Source organism: Rattus rattus, chromosome 11 (assembly GCF_011064425.1).
Source record: "Rattus rattus isolate New Zealand chromosome 11, Rrattus_CSIRO_v1, whole genome shotgun sequence".
Taxonomy (NCBI): Eukaryota; Metazoa; Chordata; class Mammalia; order Rodentia; family Muridae; genus Rattus; species Rattus rattus.
In genome coordinates, this window is record NC_046164.1 from 13,699,528 (window position 1) to 13,725,927 (window position 26,400).

The following is a 26,400-nucleotide window of genomic DNA, read 5'->3' on the forward strand; positions in this document are numbered from 1 at the left end:
ACAATCACTGATCGACTATCAAAACACACAGGAAAGAAGCTGCAGGCTTTTCCAGTAATTGGGTGCTCAGAATACTTGAACGGACGCACATGTGTCTCTTCTTTTGGGCACATGTACAGTTTAGAGATTCTGGGCACCTGTCTGTTTCTCTCAAGAGAAAGAGCTCGCCCGCTTGCATTACACACTTAATCAAAATTAAATGAGGCTCGATCCCTTAAGAATCACATCAGTGCAGCTAATCTTAGTATCTCTTCCCTAGTTCTCCAGAGCATCTGCCTGAAGTCAAGAAGCCCGTGGACGCTCTGTCCCGCAGCGTGAGTGTTGTCTCCTCTGCACGGCGTTCTCTCTCTCTCGGGTTACATTCCACAACGGGAGCACAATTTTGTGGGGAGAGGCCTGCTGCTTACTGCCAACCACACCTAGTCTTCACTGGCCACGGAGGAAGATGGAGGACCAAGCAGTTCCGGTTCTCCCACTATTCACATGAAGGAACGTGACTGGTCAGTTCAGCGGTCCTGTGGTGCTGCTCTGGCTGCACTAACCCCAGAGTTACAGCAGCCTCAGCCCCTTTTTCCAAGAAGGCACTGGTCTCTCTGGGCTGCTTCTCAGAGCAGATGTCTTGGCACTCCGGGTGCTGCCTCCTGTATTGACTCTTCTGCCTCCTCTTGTATGCCTGATATGCTGGGTATGAAAACAAACAGCGTTAAGATCACCTTAGAGAGCACAACTGAGGGACACCCCACATTCATCCATACTCCGGGGAGATCCATGGGCGGGAGGGAACAGGGGACGGAAAGGAGAGGATAGATCTGCAGAATGAACGCGTGTGGTGCAGCAGAGTGAATCTCTCTATCCAGAGTTGGGATTAGTTTATCAGCTCTCTCGGAGCTTATTCACTCAGTCAGTCAACAAACCCTTGTGAGGTGCTCTCTGTGCATCTGGTACTTGCCTTTGAGTGCTAGGACGCAGCTACAAAGAAGCTCAGCCTGGTGTTTCTCTAAACCTTAGGGTCTCGGAACCAGGAGTTTGTTCGAGTAGAACAGTTTCCCATGTCCCCTGGGAAACCATGGGTCCCGAGTGTGTTCCTCACATCATTGCTGCTATACCAATAGCGTGTAACAATCAGTGTACGTGGTGGTTTGTATGAGCATGCGCCCCACAGGTTCATTGGTAGCCAGTGTGACAGCATTCAGAATGGTTAGGAGACAGACAGCCTTGCTGGAGGCAGTACTTCACTGGGGGCAGTTAGGGTTTTATAGCCTGGCCCCACTCCTATGCGCGCTTCTCTCTCTCTCTCTCTCTCTCTCTCTCTCTCTCTCTCTCTCTCTCTCTCTCTCTGCATCCTGCTCAAAGGTGAAGTAAGACGGGCCTACCTAAGCAAGTAGTGGAGTAGCATGTGTGTGGATGTGTGCATAAAAATGTCTGTTCCTGCCCCTGCTGCCATGCTTCCCTCACTGTCTGTCTGTCTGTCTGTCTGTCTGTCTGTCTGTCTCTCTCTCTCTCTCTCTCTCTCTCCCTGGAACTTAAACCAAAATAAAATCTTTCTTCTATAAGTTGCTTTTGAGCACCGCATTTCATCACAGCAACAGAAAAATATAAATATAGAGTGCATAATCAATTTTATAGGTAATCACTAAACTTACTCAGAGTGTATTCCTAAGCCAAAATAAATAAATGTGTGTGCACATACGTGTATTCACACCTTCTTATAATTTCCCTTCCATATATAAGGATTTACACGCACACAGATAATGCATATTTGGCTGACCAGATAGGAAGTAGCATGTTTTGGGTATACGTGTCCATAAATTTTCACTGTCTACACTTCTGTATATGTGTTATGTTTTGTACTTGAAAAATGCTTCGCAGCCAATCAGCCTAAGTTTTAGTGTCTGGCACAGGAGTAAGTGAGCATTTGGGAAAGCAAATCTCAAGGCTCTGAGTAAGGCAGGACAGAAAAGCTCTCGCGATGGTTTGGTGCCGTGATTTGTTTCTGCTTATAAGATCTCACTCAGATGGCTTTGAAAGTATTTTCTGTGAAACACCCACTGATTGAAGTACCCTGGCTTTGTACATTATAGCCCCCCAAAGTATCAGGCCAAAAAATCTCACAGGAGCAGTAACCTAAGCTCACTTGAAACTGTTAGTAAACGAGTTACTGGTGTGGGGAGGGAATCCATGCACCTGCGACAATGAGCAGCCCGTGCAGCACTTGGAAGAGTCCGTAGGCCAAGGCGAAGTTTAGCAGCTGGACCAGGTACTCGGCAGAGAAGGACAGCTGCATCATGGCGATGCACAGCTGGATGTTCTGCGCTCCGGTCTCTATGGAAATCGTCCTGCACCTGGTGGTGGAAATAGTCAAGAGATACAAACTAGCAAAAGGAACCATGCTCGAGTGTTCCCTTTGCATAGGGGACAAGTACAGGCTCAGACAACTAAAAGGATGTGTTCTTTAACAGTAGTGGAGGTCCTCGTGTGTATACAGCAAGGACGCCCTGTGGAATAGGACCTCAAGAATGCTGACCAAGAACTCAAGGGTAGGAGGACTACAGACGCACCAGAAAACAATGCCCACCAATGATCAGGCCCAGAAGATGCTGCAGAAACTCAACTGAGTGACAAAAGTGACCCCAGAAAGCTCTGCAGAGGCTGAAGCTACACAACAGGAAGAGGTGACCCCGATCAGGAAGAAGCAGATGGAAAGTCGCAGGCACAGTGTGAGCATGGCTTCCTGAGGAGGCGCTTTTTGTACTGCAAGCCAGTACGCTTGCAGAGGAGGACTGGAGGAGGCAGAATGGGAAACTGAGTCAGAGGCTGGAAACTGAACAAACTAAAAAGCACCAAAAACTAGGAAAAAACAAATGTCAGGAAAGGTTGCTTTTTGAGAAGAGTTCGATAATAAATTTGCCTCATTTCTACCTTTTTTAATTTTACATTATTTGGATGGCAGAAAATGGAATGAGTCCTACTCGAAGACAGAAAAAAAAAATGAGAGAAAAGTGAAATAAAAGCAGTGCGGAGTGGAGGTCAAGCAATTCCATTTGTCTCCAATTTACAAGAAGCTCACAGCTGGCACATGTGAAGTGAAAGGTTAAAGGCTCATCTTTCGGCTGGAGCTGGGATTCCACTTGGAGGCAACAGGGTGTACAATGTGAAGGTAGGAAATTTTTGAGTGGTAAGGTCTGTGCAACATTGTATATTTCTACCTTCGTGCAAAGTACACTTCCCTCAAACTCCCTAGCTCAGCTTCATAATGCTACAAGGTTGCAGCTAGCCTGGACCATTCACAAAGCAAATGCAATTACCTCTGGTCTCATCTTTGTCTGGCTATGAGCTATGAGAAAGACCAGAGAGTGGACAACACCTTGTCATAGAGTTCTTCCTTCCTCTGCAGACCAAGTCATCAGCCTCCAGCATTCAGCAGTCTATGACTTTGACCTGGAAACAAGCCCAGGTTCAAATCCAGACTCTACCACTTTCTAGCTCTAGGAACTTGGTTCCATTCCTAATCCTCCCTGAAGGGTTTGCTCATCAGTGGTGGAGTAATCATAGCTACCTGTCAGGTGCAACAAGAAAGCAGGGTAGTCGGGGTGGGGCCTCACCCAGTGCTTGTGCAATGCTTGGTGTTCCCGGATGGAATGGGAACAGCGACCTAACCCTTCCTTCCCAACCCAAGCACTTTCCTGTAATCCCTCTCCTGATTTAGAAATAAACCTACTTACTGAAAAAGAAAAACCATTCCCAAGAAACAGGGAAGAAAGAATTGGAAACAACCTTAACTTCCCTGCTCAAAATTGCAATTTCTTCCAATATTGTTCCATATTCTTTTTGCTTTTATTCCTACAAAGCAGAAATCAAAAATTTTTTAAAGATTTATTTATTATTTATTATAAGTACACTGTAGCTGTCTTCAGACACACCAGAAGAGGGCATCAGATCCCATTACAGATGGTTGTGAGCCACCATGTGGTTGCTGGGATTTGAACTCAGGACCTCTGGAAGAGCAGTCAGCGCTCTTAACCACTGAGCCATCTCTCCAGCCCAAAACCAAAATATTCAAACAAGTTTAGCTCTGGAGTGTTGTCCAAATGTCATAGGGATTTAATGTTCCGTACCCATCACGGGAACGCTTCATAAACAAACACGTCCCTATTGTTAGATATTTAAATTGTTTCCATGTTTACCTTTATAATGGGCGTCGGAATTAGCATCTTATCATATCAGCAGTCAGGTGTCTATCTGATAGAGCAAGCTCCCGAACAGACTACTGCAGAGTGCAGTGACAGGCACCTTTAGTCCCTTGTCACTCAAGAGGCTGAAGCAGGTGGATAGAGTGCAAGGCCACCAGGACTACATAGCATGACCCTGTTCTTGACCAACGTAAAAGTACTGAGTTAACAACCACGAACAGGCATAAGGCTGTGGATGCAGCACACACCGCCCTTCGGAAAGTTTCCGCCGCTTGTCAGCATTCCTCTTCATCATGTCGTGAAAGGCATGCCAACAACGGGCTCTTACCATCTTTAATATTTTACAATGTTTGTGAGTGGATATGCCCCAATCAAAGGACAATATTTAAGGCAAATTCCTAATAAGTATTATTCATAAACAGTGATTCCTTCAAAACCTTGCATAATCGACAAGGATGTAATTCCTTTAAAATCTACTCACACCCTACGATGATCTCTATGTCGAGCGAAACAAGTTCACACCTCCTGTTTGGGATTCCCACACCACCCTTCTCGGTTTCATAGTTGAGACAAGGTCTTGCAGTGTAGTTTCTGGCTGGCCTTTACTGTTCAGAGACCAGAAAGACATACTAAGGCCCTAATCCTGACGTCATAAACTACAGCTCTGTGGTGACTAGTTTCACGTCAGCCTGAGACGAGCCAGAGTTGTTTGAAGGAACTTAATTGAGGAAATTTCAATTAAGAAACTGCTTCCAGGCTGGAGAGATGGCTCAGCGGTTAAGAGCACTGATTGTTCTTCCAGAGGTCCTGAGTTCAATTCCCAGCAACCACATGGTGGCTCACAACCATCTGTAATGGGATCTGATGCCCTCTTCTGGTGTGTCTGAGGACAGTGACAGTGTACTCACATACATTAAATAAATAAACCTTAAAAAAGAAAGAAAGAAAGAAAGAAAGAAAGAAAGAAAGAAAGAAAGAAAGAAAGAAAGGAAGGAAGGAAGGAAGGAAGGAAGAAACTGCTTCCAAAAGATCTGGCTACAGACAAGCCTGTGAGGGAGTTTTTAAACTGGTGATTGACAGGGGAGGGCCCAGCCCATTGTGGATGGTGCCACCCCTAGACAGGGGGTCCTGGTTCTAAAAGAAAGCAGGTTGAGCAAGCTGGTACGCCCGCAGCACTCCTCCGTGGTCTCTTCTCTACATCAGCTCTGGCCTCAAGTTCCAGCCCTGAGGTTTTTGTTTTGTTTTGTTTTTTTCCATCCTAACTCCCTTGGAAGATGAACAGTAGTGTGGGAATTTAAGCCGAACAAACCCTTTCCTCCCAGGTTGCTTTTGGTTCAAGGTGTTTCATCACAGCCATAATAGCTCTCTCTAGGGCAAACCCTATCCATGTGGCTTTTGTCTGTGTAAAAGATTACCACACCACCAGTGAAGCCTGGCATGGCAGTGTGGCCAGTGCACCTGAAAGTTTATGGAGCTGAGTAGGAGTTAAAGAGATAGACTTTGTGTCTCCCATACACAGGTCTGAAAGTCTGAACCCCAGACATGCACATGCACATACACACACACTCACACATATAGGCGCCTGCACACGCAGACACACACTCATACAGAGACATGCACAGTGTGCACACACACTCACACAGACATGCACACATGCACACATTCACACAGGCACACATGTGTAGTTGGGCACATGTGTGCATGCACTTGCATACACACGCACACCCACACATGCATGCACACACTTGCACACGTACTCGCACACGCACTCACACACACACACACACACATTATAGGTTACGCGACTGTACCTTTGCCAAGACTGGTGGGTGAGGAACGCCAGCAGGAAGCCCATGACATGGCCGACCAAGGGAAAAATACAGCTGATGACCAGAAGAGTGACATCTATGTTCCAGCCCTTTGCCAGGACCACGCCGGTAACTGCCACCACCAGGAGGAGCATGCCGCCAACAGCAGCCCCGACCTACAGCAAAGTCGCAAGGTAAGTGTCTGTGAGCAACATCGGAGTTCTTCCCTCCACGAGGCTGAGCTCAGCACAGGTGTAAGAGGTTTGACCATCAGAAGTTGTAGAAGAACTCAGAGGGCTCACACCCAATTATTTCCTGTTAAAGTCGCCTTCCTTTTCTTGTGCACGATGAGTGTGTTCCACAATGCCCAGCGAGTTCCCGAACTCAGATATAGTGAATGCTGTATGCTGTATAATACCCAAGCTATGCTCTTTTTTTTTTTTTTCTTTTCTTTTCTTTTTTTCGGAGCTGGGGACCAAACCCAGGGCCTTGAGCTTGCTAGGCAAGCGCTCTACCACTGAGCTAAATCCCCAACCCCCCAGGCTATGCTCTTGCTGTGCGGGCATAACTCTGATGAAGTAGATTAACGACCAGGACCCAACTAACAGATGGGTTGTCCCTGATTAGGACCTGTTGTTGTAAAAATATAAAAAATAATAAAAATATGGTTGTCTTTTACCTCGCTAGGTTCGGCACCTCAGTGCCCCAAGATATCTGCTGGATATCTTAATTCTCAGTTGGCAAAGCGTCTTACCCGCTCTGCTCCATCCCATATCACACTGCTGAAGGCCTCTCTCTGAGCCTGGCAGCAATCTCTCTACCCATCTAGTTCCCAAGGCAGGTTTCCATGCCAGAAACACACATCCCAATTCTGTGGTGGCCCCAACCAGCTGCCCCACACTCCCTTACACTTAAATCTACACATGAAAGAACACACAACACAATAACCTTTGACCCAATTGATCAGATATAATGCCCACCTAAGCATACAAAGCCCAGTACCATCCATCCCTTAAGAACATTAATAACGACCTGTGAATACACAGAGCAGAATCTTAACATCACCTGCCATGGCTTCTCTCCCTCTCCTGTCTCTTCCTCCTTTCCATTTCTGTCTCCTCCTCTTCCTTCAAACTCTTCTCCCGCCCATCCTTCCTTCTCATCCAATGACAGGCCTCCTTCTATCCTGTACCTGCCTCTCACCTGTATTTTACAATTTAAATGGGGAGAACAACAACAAGGACCCTTGGATAGTGGTACAAAAAAATACACAGACTTAAGGCATGTAAATAATAAGTAGGAACTAATAGAAATAACGAAAGGTCCTGGTTAGCTAACATTGTCACAGTCCGCTTTCCTCTCTCGCTGTGATAAATCACCCCAGCTAAGAGCAACTTAGAGGAGAAAAGGGTTCATTTGGCCTACATTGCCAGGGCTCCGTCCATTACTGAGAGAAGTCAGGGCAGGAACTGGAGGCAGGAATCACAGAGAGACGCTGCCTGCTGGCTTGGTCTCAGCCTCGTGCTCACCTCGCTTTCTTTTCTTTTTAATAAGTATTTATTAAATAAATACTATGTAAATACATTACATATATTCATGGGAAAATGTTGACGACTTTAAGGTGTTTTTTAACTAATCTGATTTTTATTCATTGGGAATGTCGGACATGCGGACAATGGGCCTTACTCACATCCCTCCCCCCTTCCCCTGTGTCCTCCTCTTCAGGGCTCCTCTATCTCACTACCACTGTTCCCGCCCAACTTTACCTGTTCTCTTTCCTTACACTCTTGGGGTTCAATCACAGCTGCCAGCGTGTGCATAGGGGCAGGGCCATCGATAGGAGCCTATGCAGCCTCTCAGGAACTGACTCCTTAAAGCTCCTCCCAGCTTAGCTAACTTTCTCATAAAACCCAGAACCGTCTGCCTAGGGGATGGTGCTGCCCACAGTGGTCGGGGCCCTGCCTCACCAATCAAAAAGACTAACCATTCCACAGGTGTGCCCAGCGGCCGATCTGATCCAGAAAACTCCCCAATGGAGGCTTTCTTCTCAGACAGCACCAGACTGTGTCAAGTTGACGACTAAAGCTAATTAGATGCTAAGGACATTGACGTCAGCGATCTTCTGGCCTAGGAAGGACTCTCCTGACCTGAGGCTATGATAAAAACTTCTTGGACACCTTTAGAACTTGGACCTGGTGTCAAATCATCACAGCATTTACAGACTGACGTGACAGACAAGGTGAAGGGACAGCTCATGTTGTAAAGAGGACAGACAGTGCGAGATTTCATCACGCTAAGTACCAGGCTGCCCGATTTAAAATAAATGAGTTGTTTGTTTCTGGAATTTTTCCATCTAATCTATTTTTCTGTAGTCTACCTGAGGTAGCAGAACCTAGAGAAAGCAAGACTGAATGGGGAAGTACTGTACCTAGGGAAATCCCAGCTCCAGAACAGTCAAGAGGCTAAACCATGAGAAATTAGCTAAACCGTAAGAGATTAGTAGGGTTGGACAGAAATGATAAGTCTCATTTTAGGATCAATGTATTTCCCTTTCAAGTAGAGAAGTAAACCGGAGGGCTTGGCTTTCATAAATGAGATATTATAAAATAATCAGACCCTGACAATGCCTCCTCGGTCCGTTTCTATTGCTGTCAGAAAATACTCGGACACTTTATATAGAGTTCCTTCAGCTCAGCTTGCAATGCAGTAGACAAGAGCAGTGGCATGGCTTAGTACTGCAGAGGTCTCATGACAGATGTCGTCACAGCAGTGTGACCACAGGAGAGAGTGGTGAACAGTGTGTATAAAAGAGCTTGGGGACAGTGCCAGGCTCTGCATGGCAAGCCATCCTCACAGGAGTTAACCCAGCCCCTGAGGCCTCCACTCAGGCCTTCCACCATCATAACCTAGTAGCAGGTCCCACCTCTTACAGGTGTCAGGATCTCCAGCTCACACCCTGGACCAAACCTGACATCTTAGAAGGGCAAATGACAGCAGCAGATGACACCCCTACAAAAAGCCCCTTTCTGGTCACCCTGTGATCCACCAATCACATCCTATTCCTTGACCCCTGTGTCTCTCTACCAAAACAAACAAACAAAAAAATACCCACTAGACAATCAGAGCTAACATTAAGAGAAGTGTTCTATCCTCTCTCACATGGATACAGTCTATTATTTTTTTCTGATTTAATAAGTGCAATATCTAGCTGCAACCTGTGGCATATACCTAGAACCCCAGCACTCAGGACATAAAGGCAGGAGGACCACCACAAGCTCTAGGCCAACCTGGCTCCCAGACAACCTCAGCTACATACAATTCTCCCCCCCCCCCAAAAAAAAGTCAGTTAATCCAAAACATTCTAATGTCTGAGTCTAGATCATAGGGTGCTAAGAGCAATTTGGATCTTAGCAAGCTTGCACTGGTCTCTTGGGGACGGCAGACTATGGAAAGATGACCTATTTATGATGTCAGTCTTTACTTGAAATGATTCAGACCCAAAGGAGCCCCTGGAGTACTAAAGAAAAATGGACACAAGTTACTACGGCTTGCATAGGAAACATTCCCTGCATGCTCCTGTGTTAAAGCCTGAGAGCCAGTCATTGCACTACTTTGAAAGATGCTAAAACATTAAAGAAGTGAGGACTACTAGGTCAATAGGTCACTAGGGTGCAGGTCCCTGGGAGTGTTTTGTTTCTGGCCCTTACCTGTTTCCCTCTCTGCTGCTTGTCTGCTGAGAGGTGACCAGCTCTCTTGTACCACACATTCCTGCCTCAGTGATGTTCTGCCTTAAACAGGCCCAGAGCACGTTGCTCAGTGAACACAGACTGAATGAAGACACTGAGAGCCAAATTTCCCCTCTTAAGTTCCTTAGGTCAGGCATGCGGCCACAAGTATGCAAAAGTAACTAATGAACAAATAAAACAAGAAACGTATCATGGCTTGGAGGGTGACTTCAAATACCAAGACACTCAGGCTCTGGCCTGGTAGGGAAATGCTAAGTTACATAAAGCTCTCACTGTCAGAATCTTCCTCTATCAAAAGCAATGTCAAAGTAAAATCCTGCAGAAGCATGTTACCTGGAAAGTATGTAAAGCCCAAGGATAAGAGCCGATACATTGTATCAGGCCAATACCCAGTATTGGCACATGGCCCTGATCTTAGCTATTTGTGAAACTGATGTAGCAGGACCATGAGTTGGAAACCAGCCTGTGCTGTACACTGAGACTCTCCCTCAAAATAAATAAAAATACTAAAATAATGATTAAACTGTGGGGTCTAGCTTTCCCATATTATTTAACATACTTTAATATAAACCCCACAGAATTAATGAAAGAAAGTGTTTGCTTGGGGGAAAACAATAGGGCCTCGTGTGGGCCAGGCTGGGCTCGAATCTGTTATGTAGCAGAGGCTTTTCCTACTTCCGTGCCCCAAGTGCTAGGATTCCAAGCCTGTGGCACCATGTTTGTCTTAAGAAAGGAGTTTTTAAACCTGTTCTCCACACACAACAAAACGGACACACAGAAAATACATCTGGTTTCTCCACTAACGCTGACAAAAGTCACAAGTACACAGAAAGGCTAAAATAAGATATTCTTAATTGTCATCATTGAATGCTCTTTTAAGAAAAACAATGACAAAGTACTTGAAAGTTTCCATGGTCACACTGTCCTCTTGCTCTGTGAACATTTCCCACTGGGAGTGTTCCCCTTTTAAAGTGACAGTGACAAGCCTGGGAAAGGAGGGTCTTTGTCCCATGAGTACAGCCCAGAAAGAGTGAAATTAAGTCTTCCAGTGTGCTCTGTGCTCCCTGCACACAGCCTCCCTGCCCTGTCCTGTCTGGCTCTCACTGGGCATTGCTCAGCTAGGAAAGGAGCCGGAGACAGTGTAAGCTTAGGTCAGACTAAGCTTTCAATCTCAAGCTGAAGTGAACAGATAATTCTGCCTAACCTCCAAGGAACCCCCACTCATCTCTTTATAAAGGTAAAATTAGCTGAGATCCCTTTTCAGCATTGAAGAAACTCAAAACGTATGTCTTCTGAGGTGATTTTAACAGTCATCTGGCAAGGACAAGCACTTGTTTCTCAAGCAGACCAAAGACAGCACTGGGAAGCAAGGGAAGGTGGGATGCCCGGGTTCCCACCATCCCATGGCCACCCCTCAGCACTTTCAGGGTGATTTCATCCACACGGTGTCATGAGGTCAGCAGACCTTGCTGGGTACACCAATTACAAGTCTAGTAGTGTGCTCCCGGGAGTGTTTCTGCAAGACAGCCCTTCATCCGTTCTAAGGAACCTCCCATGTTCCCACACACTGGGGCTCCATTGTGCTCACTGCAGGGAGGAGCCTCACCTTACAGGTGCTTGTGGGAAGCCTAGGGGAGGGGCAGGGCCAGGCATTCTCAGCCCAGGCCAGGCCCTAGTGTTTCTGTCTCTAGGAACATCACGTTTTCCAAGATGCCACAACCTGTGTGGGCCGGTAGGAGTGACAGAGCTCCAGGCCAAGGACAGGAAGGGGCTGTACTGCCACAGCTCATTGGTTCTGTCTTTTAGTCTCTGCATCTGGTGATGTGCTGTGCGTGGGAGGGGCTTCCTGACCTTGAGAATGAATGTTGCTTGCTTTGGCCACCTATAATTCACATAGATGCCGGAGGCCACAGGAACGACCAGGGACACAAGGGTAATTCCTAAAAAAGAAAGAAAAACCATCAGACAAGAGTCCCCTCTTCCCCTGATGCCTCTGACATTCCCAGCAATTTCCATTTCAGTTAGTTAACAGCTTTGAAATACAATTTTTTTTTTTGAAGAGTATGTGCTATTAATACATGTCATCACGCCTGGGCCACCATTTCTCTCAGAATCCTCCATCAAGGGATCACAGGAATTTTAGAGGCAACGGAAATATAATGGTTAGGAATGAGAACGGTTCCTCTAAGTCGATGGAATTTCCAGCCAGGGAAGGGACTCTCAAGGACTTGTGCCATGCCGTGTGGATGCCTAGCCATTGTGAGACACAGCATGTGAGGTACAGTGTGAGCTCAATAAACCTTCTTCTTCATAGATATCACACCTTGGGGCTCCACTCCACCTATAAAAACTAGCACACGGGGGCTAAGAGTCCAGATGTTAGAGATGGATTCCTCTCAAAGTGTGAAAGGATGAGAGGTAGAAATAGAGACCAAGAGGGTTAATTTAGGTAACACTAAAACCCTCAGAGAGCTCTGCCATCCTCTACTATCTGAACCATCCTCGTTGCCGTTTCTGCTCAGTTACCCAAGCCCCCTACAGACCTATGCTCTGGTACGGGATGGTGAGGCTGTGTGGAAGAGTCCAGGACCGGGTGTAGACGTAGAGGCAGAGGGGCATCATTCCCAGAGCAGCCACTGTGGAGCAGGTCGTCATGCTGATGCTGGAAGTAAAACGGAGGAGCTTAGGAGGTGAAGCCGGAGACTGAGAACCTGGTCCTTACTTTAGTGGTGTATTCTTGGGCCAGATGCCATGGTACAAGCCCATAACCCCAGCGCTGGGTAGAAAGAGACAGGGGGATCTCTGTGAATGTAAGGCCAGCCAGGTCCACATAGTGAGAACCTGTCTCAAAAAAAATTAATTACTTAATTAATTAAGAATGTAGTCTCTACCAAAAGCAACTCCTGGACCCTGCTTCTAAGAGATTGCATGGGCTGTACTACTCAGAGCTCACTGCTCTGAGGTCCAAAGAAAGCATCCTAGCATTTCTAAAACCACTTTGGTGCTTGGATAAGACAAATTAGAATACCAGAAAGCTGACTTACCACCTGCCTGGTGCAAAGTATTACTAAATATCAAAAAGCTTCCAAACACCTTTAACAGAACTCCCCGTGGATACAAAAGAACCTGCGTTTGCAGACTCCTGACAAGAGGTGTTGGAAAGCAGGAGTCGAGAGCCAGTGTCATGAGAGATGGTCGCCTGGGTTAGAAATTCTCCTCCAAATGGATTCTGTGTAGCCTTCTGACTAGGAACAGGTGTTCACTTGAAATGACTCTGCTTCTGTAGGAGGGCTCCTCCCACATGGGTTCTCTGCACGAAAAACCTGGAATTTTCTATTTGCTAGGTATTTGCCCAAAGCTTGGATTTGCAGTGTGGACTCTGCCCCTTTGACATCACTGGAGAGTACTGAGAAACAGATCTCAACGCGCCCTTTTCACAATTTACTTCTCCCAGGCCCACATTCTTTCATGCTTCCGGCCTCTTCTATGCCCTCCTCCATGGACGATCTGACTTATCTGACCTCTTCTTCCTACCCAGAGGGAACTCTCAAAATGTATGACTCAAGACTTCTCGATAAATATACTGCTTATCTTTGACTTTGCTCATGATGTTTATCATAGCTAAAATGTATGTGGGTAAAGCTGTTGAGTTTTTTCTTTTTGTTTTGTTTTTTTCCAGGTGTGATACCGCCGTCCTTTAATCTCAGCGCTCTAGAGGCAGAGGCTGGTAGATCTCTATGAGAATGAGGCCAGCTTGGTCTACAGAGTGAGTTCTAGACCAGTCAAAATGCTACATAGTGAAACTATGTCTCAAAAACAATAAAGGGGGCTGGAGAGATGGCTCAGTGGTTAAGAGCACTGGTTACTCTTCCAGAGGTCCTTAGTTCAATTCCCAGCAACCACATGGTGGCTCACAACCACCTGCAATGCGATTTGATGCCCTCTTCTGAGGTGACTGAAGACAGCTACAGTGTACTCACATACATATATAATTAAACCTGTAAGAAAAACAATGAAGGGCTGTTGTTCTTTGATGGCCTCTAAGCTGTTCATCCTTGTGAAGATGTCCTCCATTCCTGCCGCATTCAGACAGCACCCCTAAATTTTACTTGTTTAAGGCTTGATGCTCTGTGTTTATATTTTTCAGCCTATTTAAAGTTTATTTTTATATGGTATAAGATCTGAAACTATCTCGTTTTGAGAGGCAAGTGCATGAGTACACTTTTCTCACTGAACCGAAGGGCTTCCTTCACACATCACATATTAATCAAATGCCCTAGTTTACTAAAACATTTTTAGAAAGCTCTCATCTTTAGCTCAGTGGTAGAGTGCTTGCCTAGCAAGTGCAAGGCCCTGGGTTCAGTCCCCAGCTCCGAAAAAAAGAAAAGAAAAAAAAAAGAAAGAAAAAAAAAGAAAGCTCTCATCTGGCCCATTGGTAAGTAATTTTGGTTTTTCCTAAACAAATACCAGACTGTTACGTTATAACTAAACTGTCTCCATAAAAATAGGGTCAATGTTTCCACATAAATTTTTCTTTGCAAACTTTTTCTTATTAAAAAAAAAAACCTTGGCGTATTTTTTTTTTTTTTTTTTTTTTTTTTTCTTTTTCGGAGCTGGGGACCGGAACCCAGGGCCTTGTGCTTCCTAGGTGGCGCTACCACTGAGCTAAATCCCAGCCCGTATTTTTCATTCCATATAAGACCTAAAAGTATCATCTTATTCTGAGGAGGCTCTGGGGTTCAGTCCCAACACCAAAACCCAAACACAGATATCTTCCTGCTAAGCTAGAGGAAGATTTTGCTGCCACTCTAAGCCTGTTTCTGTAGAGATGATACCTAGGGAAGTTTTCCAAATTCTTGACCTATGCTGTAGGCCTTGGCTCTCTGTTTACCGAGTCCTAGAAGGATTTCTCCATTGCGTCAGTTTAATCTTGAACTATGGAGTCCGGAATGCTCCCCGCCACCCCCGTACGGTTTTGGCTCCAGCAGCAAAAGGCTGAAATTCCTCACTATAAAAAGCCAAGTGTTGGTGGCTCACTGGTTGTGAAACCTCGAGTCCCCAGGCTGTTGTCCCCAGCCCCCACAGAATCGCCGATCCCATAATACATTGAATGATGTTGGCAGAGGACAAGAGACTATCTGGCGATCTGCCGAGGGCTGTAAGCAGCAGCCGAGCTGGAGAAGCACAGAAACTGTATGATGTACCAAGCGAAGCCACGCCTCCCAGTGTCGGCCAAGAGATTCCAATGTGGCATCAACAGAGGATGTGGCTAGCTGGATCCCTCCACTGCTCACGCGGTGGAAACCACTGGCATTGTCAAGATTCCACTCACACGAAGAAGAATGGCACCATCCACAGCTATTGCAGAGAGGGAGACAGGTTTAACAAGACTGGGCAAACAGGTAAATCCTGGGCTCCCCCACAGCAAGGCAGAGCCACACATTCCACTAGAAGGCAGCCAACAGCATTCTGTAATTGGGGCTTAAGTTATTGAAAGGTTATTTTGATTTTGAGTCCATAAAAATCAAAGAACTCCAATTCTCCAGACAAAACTGTTTCTCCGTAAAAGAAGAAATGATCTGGTTAGCCAAATAGACACCAGTTTGCCATAAGATCACATCCACAGGGCTGGAGAGATGGCTCAGTGGTTAAGAGCATTGACTGCTCTTCCAGAGGTCCTGAGTTCAAATCCCAGCACCCACATGGTGGCTCACAACCATCTGTAATGGAATCCTCTCCTTGTGTGTTGAAGACAGTGACAGTGTACTCATAAAATAAATAAATAAAACAAAACAAAAAAACAAAACAAAAACAAACAAACAAAAAAAGGTCACATCCACAGAAACTATCCCAGGACGGAGTTCACAGCCTGAGTCTCCGTCCCCACACAGAGATGCTTCCCTGCGTTCCCTCCAGTAAGGACAACGAACATTTATTGAGATGTACTGAGTGTTGAGTACTGTTTGCCACGTTTCCTGCCTCAAACGCTTTCATATTCTTGTCTTTTCGCTTCTCACTTTTACAATAACTGCGTACGTAGATGGTATCTTTATCTTGATAACAACGACGTTAAGGTATTACTTGAATCCGGAATGTCCCCCCGCAGGTTCATGTTTTGAACACTCAGTCCCCAGCTTGTGCCACTAAGCTAAGTTCCTCGGAGCCTTGGGAAGATGAGGTCTGGGCTGGCGTGGAGTTCGATCAGGACAGTGTCCACATAGCATGCTAGAAGCCCTGGCTTGGATCCCCAGCTCTGAGTGAAAATAGGAATGGTTTCCCATGCCTGTAATCTCAGCACTTGGGAAGTGGAGAAGGGAAGATCAGAAGTTCAAGGTCGTCTTCAGTTACAAAGCAAGTTCTAGGCTGCTGCCAGCTTCTGTCTTAGAAAAGAGGACCTGGCAGTGGGGCAGTGGCAGGTCAGTAGGGGAAGCCTTTGAAAATGCTATACCCGTCTCTGGTTCCCACCCTTGTCTTGGTTCTCTGGTCTGCACCATGTGATCAGCCAATGCCTCGTGTTCCTGCTGCCTTCCCTGCAATAAAGGACTGCAGCTCCTGACTCTGTGAGCTGAGGTGAAGCTTTTCTCCCTCACGTTGCTTCTGTTGGCATTTATGCCATTGTTTCAAAACAACCTAACGAACACAGGTTCGATCTCACTGCTCTCTCCAAAACCGAAGGCCAGGCCAGACCTAAAGAATCCAGTACTATCTCTCAAGTCTGCCAAGGACCAAGGAGTTCAGTTCAGAGGAGAAAACCAGGCGTGCAACGCACTCCTGTAATCATAGAACCCGGGAGGGTGAGACAGGAGGATCAGAAGGTCAATGCTGTTTCAAGGTTGTCCCCCCATCCTGGGCTGCGTGAGACCTGTCTCAAAATAAATAAATATAAAAATGGAAAGAAGCCCAGGAGAGCTTCGTGGATCAGTGTTGGCCACTGAAGTACACAGACACACTGACTCATGTCCAGAATCCTGTAACCTAGGATACACATACAACAGCCTCAAGACATTCCCTCTCCAGGGCTACCAATAGGCAGTGTGAGCTGTCCTGAGTTGCATTAACAAACAGCTTTCATTTTGGCTACTGTGTTACTGTAGTAACACTGACCAAAGACACTGTCTCTGTGTCAGTCACTCACCTAGCAAGGCCCTGACACCACCAGGTTGGCACTGAGTGTACATACACAGACAAAGCCTCAAGCAATTGGCACACCTGAGAAGTGAGGCTGGCAGTCGTACAGGGGCAAGGCCTTCAGGCAGGACACCAAAAATATGTCATCATTCACATGAGATACTAAAATCAGAGTAGGGCATTCTGGAAGTAGAGACAAGGGGATCTTTAAGAGCTCGAGGCTAGCCTGGTCTACACGCTCAGACCATCTCACAGCGTAGGGTAGGAGAAGGTGAGGCTAGGGCTTTCTAATTCATTTCTCGTCCTGTTCCCATGGTGCTCACAAAACAACTGCTCAGATCTACTCTCGAGCATACATCTGAGATGGAACGATGAAAGCAAGCACCCAACTGTATACCCCCATTTCATGCCATTGTATTTACAGTCGTCGGGAGGTAGCACATGCTACTAATCCCGGTACTCTGGAAGACAGAGGCAGGAAGAGCCAGATCAGCCAGGACTATGAGGAGTGGACAGGCAAAGCAGGACACACACGATGGAATGGCATCAACAGGATGCTCTGAGGACGATGACCCCACAAGGTGTTGCACTCGGTTAGGTAGCCAGACCCCAGAAGACAAATATCATGTGAGTCACATACATAAGGCATGAGGAGTCAAACATGAGACACAGAGCAGAAAGGCTGTGTAACTGTGTGAACGTTCTTAATGGTACATTTTATTGTGTGTGCTTTACAATGGGCCAAAGACAAAAGAGAACCTCAGAGTCCTTTACCAATACGGGAACTGAGAGCCAGGCACGGTGGCCCAGGCTGTGAGTCTAGCGCGTGGGAGTCAGAGGCAGGAAAATTAGGAAGCGGAAGGCTTCTTTAGCTATGAAACAAGTTTGAGGCCAGCCTAGGCTCCATGAGATCCTGCCTCAACACAACAAAATACATATGGAAACTGAGGTACAGTGAGATCCATGGCTCCAAGGTGCTCTTCCCTGAGCACCCCGACTTGAAGATGACAGGTCAGTTGGTGGATTGTGCTAGGTAGGGCCCAACACACACACACACACACACACACACACACACACACACACACACACACACACACACAGAGAGAGAGAGAGAGAGAGAGAGAGAGAGAGAGGAGAGAGAGAGGAAAAGGGAGAGGGAGAGGGAGGGGGAGGGGAGAAGGGAAGGGGAGGGGGAGGAGGAGGGAGAGGGAGAGGGAGAGGGAGAGGGAGAGGGAGACTCTCTCTTTTTAGGACGATTAAGGAGAGTCATGACTGGAGGAGACAGATCAGGCCAGCTGACACTGAGGGGTATTTGAAGAACATGGCCAATAGGAGTAACAAAACCAGGGTGTGTTTAGGGAACAATGAGTAATTCATTTTGACTGGAGTCCTCTTGCCTCTGAGGAGTTCATGGGAAATAAACGTGGACCGGTGGGGTAAACCGATTAATCCAGCAAGTGCTAGGCTCCCGCGTACATATGACACAATACCATGACGGAAGTATTATAATCTCCATTTACAAGAATGGAGGCCAGATCTCTGCTCCTCCTCTCTCTGTAGAGTGCCAGGCTCAAAGATACAATGTGGCAAGCGTTGGATATAATGTATAGTTTTTTCTGCTACCCCACGTTAAGCTCCGGACATACAGTGCTAACAGCCTAGCCTAGCTTAACTGGGTAGGAAAAACCACACATTACAATCAGAGGGAACCGACTTGGCCATATTGGGGTCCTAGTCACCAGGGCTGTCTTCAACCTTGGCAAAGTGGATGTTGTTGCATTAGTGATCCCTTCCTGACCTCAACTACAGGGTCACATATTTCGGTAGGATTCCACACACAGCAAGGTCCATGGCACAGTCAAGGCTGAGAACAGGAGCCCTGCCATCAATGGGAAGGCCACCTCGATCTTCCAGGACCCTCCAACAGCAATTGGAGCAAGCCTGGTGCCAAGTACGTTGTGGAATCTACTGTTGTCTTCACAGCCATGGAGAAGGCAGGGTCCCCTTGTCAGGTAGAGCCCAAAGGGTCCTCATCTCTGCCCCTTTGGTTGATGGGGTCCCCATGTTTGTGATGACATTCAAGGTTATCAGCAGCATGTCCTGTGCCACCGACTGATCAGGCCTCTAGCCAAAAAGTCACCTGTGACAACTTAGTCATCGCCCTCAACAACCACTTTGCCAACTCCTTTCCTGGTATAACGAGGAATCTGGCAACAGCAACTAGGTGATACACCTCACAGTCCTCATGACTTCCAAGCAGTAGGAATCCTTGGGTAACCCAACCCCAGCGAGAACAGGAGAGAGAGAAAGTCCCTGCCCCAATTCATCCCCGAGTACACCGAGCACCCTCCTCCCGGTCTCCATCCTGGATTCCCAAAGAGGAGGAGGAGCTGCATTCTGAACATCATCAATCAGGTTCACCGTGCAAAGAACTCACTAGGGTGTGACCCGAGGAAGCAACAGAGGGGTGGATGACAGGAAGCCAGAGCGGTGAACAGTTCAGTAAGAGGGCTGGCCTGACAGTCAGCTGAGAAAATGAATGGAGGCAGGAGCGGGGAAACGAGTCGGGGGAGCAGGAGAAGACTAGGCAAGGAGCACAGGATGCTGGGAAGGCCCTGGGCATTGTCATGCGCAGTGGGTAGACACCACTTAAGTCGGAACACCTGCTTAAGTCATCCACCCTGCATGGGTGGATGAAAAAAACCACCCCCCAGAACGAATAGAGCAACGGAACTATACCTGGGGCCATCGCTAAAAGCTCTGCCTCAGTTTCCCCACTTGTGAGATAAAGATGTGGGATGAAGCACACTTCGATCTCATCCAGCACTGTGGACAGAGTGCCCATCCAAGACTGGCCACTGCGTTCTACTCTCTGATTTCTGTAGGCAGTCACTGTGAATCAACGCACTGTAATGAGGACATGGTTTCACTCATGAAGACGGGATATTCTTTTCCTGAGATTTAAGCATTAATTAGCGTTGTGTCCATAAGCTTTTAAAAATCTAATTTTTAGTACCCACTTTAAAATTTCATCTCTGGAGCCGAGCAGTGGTGGCACATGCTTTTCCTCCCAGCACTCAGGAGGCAGAGGCAGGAGGATCTCTAAGGACAAGGCCAGCCGGATCTACAAAGTGAGTTCCAGGACAGCCAGGGCTACACAGGGAAACTTGTCTCCAAATAGAAAATAATCTCTGGAAAGATTGTTAGCAGTTCAATGCCAGTGTAGTCTACATATTGAGTTTGAGACCGACCTGGGCAACACTGAAAGACCCTATCTCAAAAATACACAAACAGATTGTGTTTAAGAAACTCAAAATCAAAACTTAGGGATAAGGAAAAGCACAGGATGTAGGCACTCAGTAGTAGGGGGCTTGCCAAAGAGAGTACCTATGTTTACTGCAGGCCTACTATGTGCTGTCTCTGTGTTACTGCATGCCTACTATGTGCCATATACATAGTATCTGGGTCATATACATCCATGTGTATTTATTCTCAGGCAAGTTACTTTGATCAACATTTAAATGACCCGGCTAAGAAATGGCTCAGTGGTAAGAGCACTGGGTGTTCTTCCAGAGGACCCAGGTTCCATCCCTAAGACCCATATGGTGGGAAACAGCCATCTATAACTCCAGTTCTAGGGGATTCAATACCCTTTTCTGGCTTCATCTGGAACTGGATATGCATGTGGTGCACAGACATACATGCAAAAAAAAATACCCACACACATTAAGATATATGAGTCCCTTTTTTTTAAGTTTAAAAACTGATTAAGCCATGAATGATGTCACACACCTTTAATCCTAGCTCTAGAGGCAGAGTTATCTCTGAGTTCGAGGCGAGCCTAGTGTACAAAGTGGGTTCCAGAACAGCCAGGATGACACAGAGAAACCCTGTCTCAAAACAAACAAACAACAACAACGAAACCCCACAAAAACCCAAACCAAACCAAAACAACCACAACAAAGTCAACTGAGGACAGAGTTGGCACCCGACATGGTGGTACACGCCTGTAACCCCAGCACTAGGGAACTAGAGGCAAAAGGACGGGGAGTTCAAAGCCCTCCTGGGCTATGAGACCTTGTCTCAATAAAACAAAAGCAAAATAAACAAAAGCGATAGTGTTGGTAACAAGAAACAAAAGGAACACTCAATTCCACACCCTTTCTGTTCATTAGTGTGTCTGTGTAAACGCTGATGAACCAGGGGTGCTGCTGATAAATACTCTCTTACCCAGAGTGTTTCAAAACACTGCTAAAGGTGTCTGCTCGCACTCCAGATGATACAGTTGCATTGCCAAATGTCCTGGGGAAAACTAAGTTACAAACTGATAGAAACCAGACGTGAAGTCCAGCGTGAGCTCTGCTGCTGTCTTTGTAGCTATTGCTGGGCTACTGAAGGGACTTGAATCGTTTTCTAGGAATAATGAAAAGCCCCTTACAAGGTGACTATGAGAACCCAGATCTAGGAATAATGAAAAGCCCCTTACAAGGTGACTATGAGAACCCAGGTGAGAAGAAGAAGCCCAGACCTCCCTGGTACCTCTGAAAACTGGTTTCCTTTCTTTCCAGAAATCCTCAGGACCTGGACTTTATCACTGTCATGTGAGTGTTAATGGACAACTTCACTGAACTTCAAGTAGGAGTATATGAGTGGAGATACAAGATGATCAAGAATTTCCTTTCCAGTCTCTTGTGAGTGAGTGACTAAGAGACATTACCACACAAGAGTTGATTACCTGTCTGTGTGGTGTGCACCTATTAAAATATATAAGCGAAATCTGTTCGACACACTAAATACTCAGTATGTGTAAGAGAACTAGAAACCAGACCCGAAGCTGACTCACTGACGTCAACTCCCATTTCAGTCAACATTTCTGACTCCATTCATTCATTCACTCACTCATTCATTCATCACAGAGTAAATCTCAAACTGCGTGTACGTGCAAAGATTTAAATTTATATGCCGTATTTTCTCTAGGCAGGATTTAAGCACATTTATAAGGGAAGAACCTAGAAAGACCGTGGCTTTTAACGCTCCATCCCCCTCCCCCAATACTGACTCATCTAATGTTTCGTCAAAGGTTCCTCTATTTCCTATCAAAATATTTGACTTCAAAATTGTGATTCATTCACCCTTGTTAAAGTGTGAGTGAATGACGAAGCTCGATTTCCTCCTGGAGCATTTATCTATCCCATAGTAAGAATAAACACGGCTTAAACTGCAAAGAGGCAAAGTCAACGAGGTGTTTATCATCCTGGGAACCCCAAGTGCTCCCTGACTCAAGTCAACTGTGTTTATCAGGTACCCCAATGTCCTCTGCGCTCTCACCTAAAATGTTGCTTCGCAACAAGGATGTTCTAGAAACGTTGCTGAGGTCGAAGGGGACAAAAAGAGACCAAAAGAAAAAGAAAAGAGCCTGATGGGTTCCGATTTGGTTGTGTCCCTTGCTGCCACCACCATCGCTATCACCAGCTGTGTGCGATTATTGGTGATGTCCTGGGAAATTAGAGATGCCAACAGGTGTGGAATGAGCCCACGCTTAGGAAGGACCCTTACTGCATGTGAACCAAGTGTTGCTCAGGACAGAAAAGGCTGCCACAAAAGCAGAAGCTAATCACAGCAGAGCAAGCTCAGGGCTCCGAGAGTCTGCCCAAGGCTCCGTGATGTTTGCATTACTCCCCACTCCGAGCTACCCAGAGATTTCTTAAATATTTTCTTTAAGCACAACTGTGCCCCTGGCTCCCAGGTGGAGACTGGGAAACTGCAGAGCTTCCCGACTGTGACGGTGACTTACCTGAGGTCCATATCTCCATCAACCCAGAAGGTGAGGACATTAGAGACGGTGCCCCCAGGGCAGCTCCCCATGATGAGGACAGCAATAGCTTGGAATGGTTTCAGACCGAAGCCAATGGCTAGCAGATAAGCTGTCAGAGGCATGAGCCCAAACTGGCAAAGCAGGCCCACTGCGATGCCCCAGGGTCTTCTGAGGTGCAGCCAGAGCTTCCGACTCTCCACTGAACATCCAAAGGAGAACATGACCAGACCCACCATCACAGCCGACAGCACTGTGAAAACAAGCTTCAGGCTCCCCTGTCCCTCCATTCCCACCGGTGGATCTTCCTCCGTGCCGTTGGCAGGGCAGGTGGAGTTGCCTGCGCACTCTGCGCTCATCTCGACTCATGAATTAGAACAGGGGAACCCAAAGAAACATCAGCAGCCAGCACTGGGCAGGTCTATCCAGCCGTGTTTCCTAATAACGCAACAAAGGGACACGTGGAGAGTCCTTCCAGCTGCTATTGGCTAACCTCGTGCTAATCTGATCAAGCTATTCCCAAGTGACATGGTAAAAGTAATGTGCTCGGGCAGGAAACTCAGCAAACGCTGACAAGACGGGCTTTCCCCTCCAGTCTCGCTAACTACTGAACTTTCAGCGCTGAGCGAGACAGACAAGCGTATTGTCAAGTGGAATGCCTGGCCCATGTCAACAGTGGCACATCGTGTTCTAGGGAAGTGGGCCAGATGCCAAGGCATCACTTCTCCAAATGCAGCAGGGATTTCAAACAGCCGGCACGCAATGCTATATGCAGCCTGAACGACTAAGTCAGGAAAAAACAGGGAGAGCCGTGCCAAAGCCACGCCTCCCGGCCGGCATTCACAAGACTTTGTTAGATCTTAAAGTAAATCGGGCCGGCCTGGAAAATGTCGGAGGCTGAGATCATTTCAGGAGACTTTAAATTGGCCCTTTCTTTTTCTTCTGTTATTTCTCCGAGGATTTGTGTCTAAGGACAATAATTAGACACCTGTGAGAATAAAATGGGATTAAGCACTAGGTTGTGTCTCCTAAAACATGTGGAAACTTGCTTCCCTCCCAACACAATTCGAGAAAGCTGTCTTTTTCTTTTGGAGACTTAAGTCTACTTTGAGACACACACCATTGGGCCACCTAAGGAAGTCTGGGAGTCTTGCAAATGTTCCCCCTGGAGAGCTGAGTTTGAGGACCACTTCTGAGGCTGCACCATGGCCCTCTATACATTCTAACCTGAGGCAAAACCAGACAGCAACAGTATGGTTCTGGAAAACGAAATTTCAAAACTGTCAGCTGCCACCCTCTTCCCGCTGACAGAGAAGGTGGTTTTGGTTTTGTTTGTTTGTTTGCAGTGTGCTGAGGGGGAACAGGGCACATTCTGTCAGCCCCTCCCCTGCCTTAAGAGAGGTGTTCACTGTGCTTGTTCTTGGGTTAGCAAACCTGTTCCATGACAAAATGGCCAAGGCATCCTGGCCACATTTGTTTTGTTTTTTTTTTTTTTTTGTTCTTTTTTTTTGGAGCTGGGGACCGAACCCAGGGCCTGCGCTTCCTAGGCAAGCGCTCTACCACTGAGCTAAATCCCCAACCCCCTCCTGGCCTCATTTGTACACAGGTTGAGTGCAGGTAACAAATAAAGATAAGCAACAGCAGCTCTGTCAGGCCCTGTCTCAGCCACTACACACACAAGAGAAAGGCTACCGGTGAGGGGCAGACATAGGAAAATTCCTGGAGCTCAGTGACCAGTTGCTCTTGCCAAATTGGTGCACACCAGGATTGTTGAGAGATCTTGTCTCAAAAAAAAAAAAAAAAAAGGTGGGGGTTGGGGATTTAGCTCAGTGGTAGAGCACTTGCCTAGCAAGTGCAAGGCCCTGGGTTCAGTCCCCAGCTCCGAAAAAAGGAAAAAAACGGTGGAGAGCAACTGAGTAAGACACCAAGTATTGACCTCTGGCTTCCATGCAAGCATACATACACACACACATACACACATACACACACATATCACACATACCACACACACCACACACACATACACATACCACACACACACCCACACCACATACATACACACACACACCACACACACACACCACACACACACACATACACACACATACACACACACACACACACACACACCACACACACACACACACACACACACACACACACACACCACACACACACACACACACACACACACACCACACACCACACACACACACACACACCATATACCACACATCACATACCACACACCACACACCACACACCACACACATCACACATACACCACACACACACATACCACACACACACCACACACACATACCACACCCCACACATCCCCCACACACACACACCACACACACCACACACACACACCATACACACATACACACATACACACCCCACACACACACACACACACACACACACACACACACACACACACTAAATAAAATCCCATAAACTCAAAAAGAGCTCAGGTAATGGTCCGGTGTAGTGGCACATGCCTTTAATCTTTAATCCCGGCACTGGGGAGGCAAAGGTAGGTGGATCTCTCCTGATCTACAGAATAAGTTACTATGGCCACTCAAAAACGGGGGTGGGAGGAGAGACACGAAGGTAAACCTGTGGGAGAAAATCTCAAAACTGGCAATCACAGAAAATTTGGGCTGTGTAGGTGTACAGGCGTGACACAAGGTAAGAGGATTTATTCAAGATCTTTTGAAAATACCCCACAGGAAAGAGATAAAATACTAGAAAAGAAAATCCATCAACACCAGCCTAAGGGTCTAGCTCAGTGTCACAGGGCCTCCCCAGCCTGCCAGGCCTGAGGGTCTAGCTCACTGGCACAGGGCGGCACAGGCTTCCCTAATCTGATAGACCCTAGGGTGTTCCCCAGCACTGAAAGATAAGGTGAGATGGATATCACCTTCGTGTAGGTTTTGAGGGAAACAAGAGATCCCCCTGACTTGATTTCAGATCAGGCTCAAACTCCTCACAATGTTTCTGGGAAGGAAACACATGTAGCAACAGACTTGCAGTAACATAGGTCTGAGACGGTATCTAATAAATAAGTTTAAATATTGGCAAAGGCAGACTTGGTCTTCTCCGGGGACAGACATTCTTACTGGCAGCAGTATTGTTTCTTAGAAACGTGATCTTAATTATAATAACATTGTATTTGTGAGGCAGAAACCTAGAGACAACGTACAAACAGAGACCGAGAAGATTATAGCATAACTAATTGTGAGGTATTTCGGGCTATTAAGAGGTAAACATTTCACACAAAGAAGAAATGCTATGTTAGTTAAACAAGAAGGGAGGAGGATCACAAATGGTATGAAGAGAAGACTCCCAGATAGCCTAAAATAATAAACAGAAGATATGCTGGAGGTATAGCTCAGAGGTAGATGTCAAAGTTAATCTGCTCAAGACCCTGGATTTGATTCCTCATAACACACACACAGAATACATACAACATACATACAGACAACACAACACACATATACATACATACATACATACAAACTGCAAACACAGACATATACAACACATACAACACACATACAACATACACACACATACCTGTACAGAACACACACACACACACACACACAAAATGTACCCACATACAATGCAACACAGGCAACATACACACACATTCTCACACACAACGTACACACACATACACACACAACACACATAACCACACACAA

General features: G+C 46.5%; 1 protein-coding gene across 1 annotated transcript; it reads right to left on the reverse strand.

Moving 5' to 3' along the window:
• Positions 1-347: 347 nt before the first annotated feature.
• Positions 348-23,043, reverse strand: Slc10a6 (solute carrier family 10 member 6). Its single transcript, XM_032916515.1, has 6 exons — positions 22,667-23,043; positions 12,288-12,406; positions 11,596-11,684; positions 6,002-6,174; positions 2,185-2,342; positions 348-681 (listed from the first exon to the last, which is right to left on the reverse strand). The coding sequence occupies exons 1-6, from the start codon at positions 23,041-23,043 to the stop codon at positions 476-478; spliced, it is 1,122 nt and encodes a 373-aa protein (XP_032772406.1). The 3' UTR covers positions 348-475.
• Positions 23,044-26,400: the final 3,357 nt, after the last annotated feature.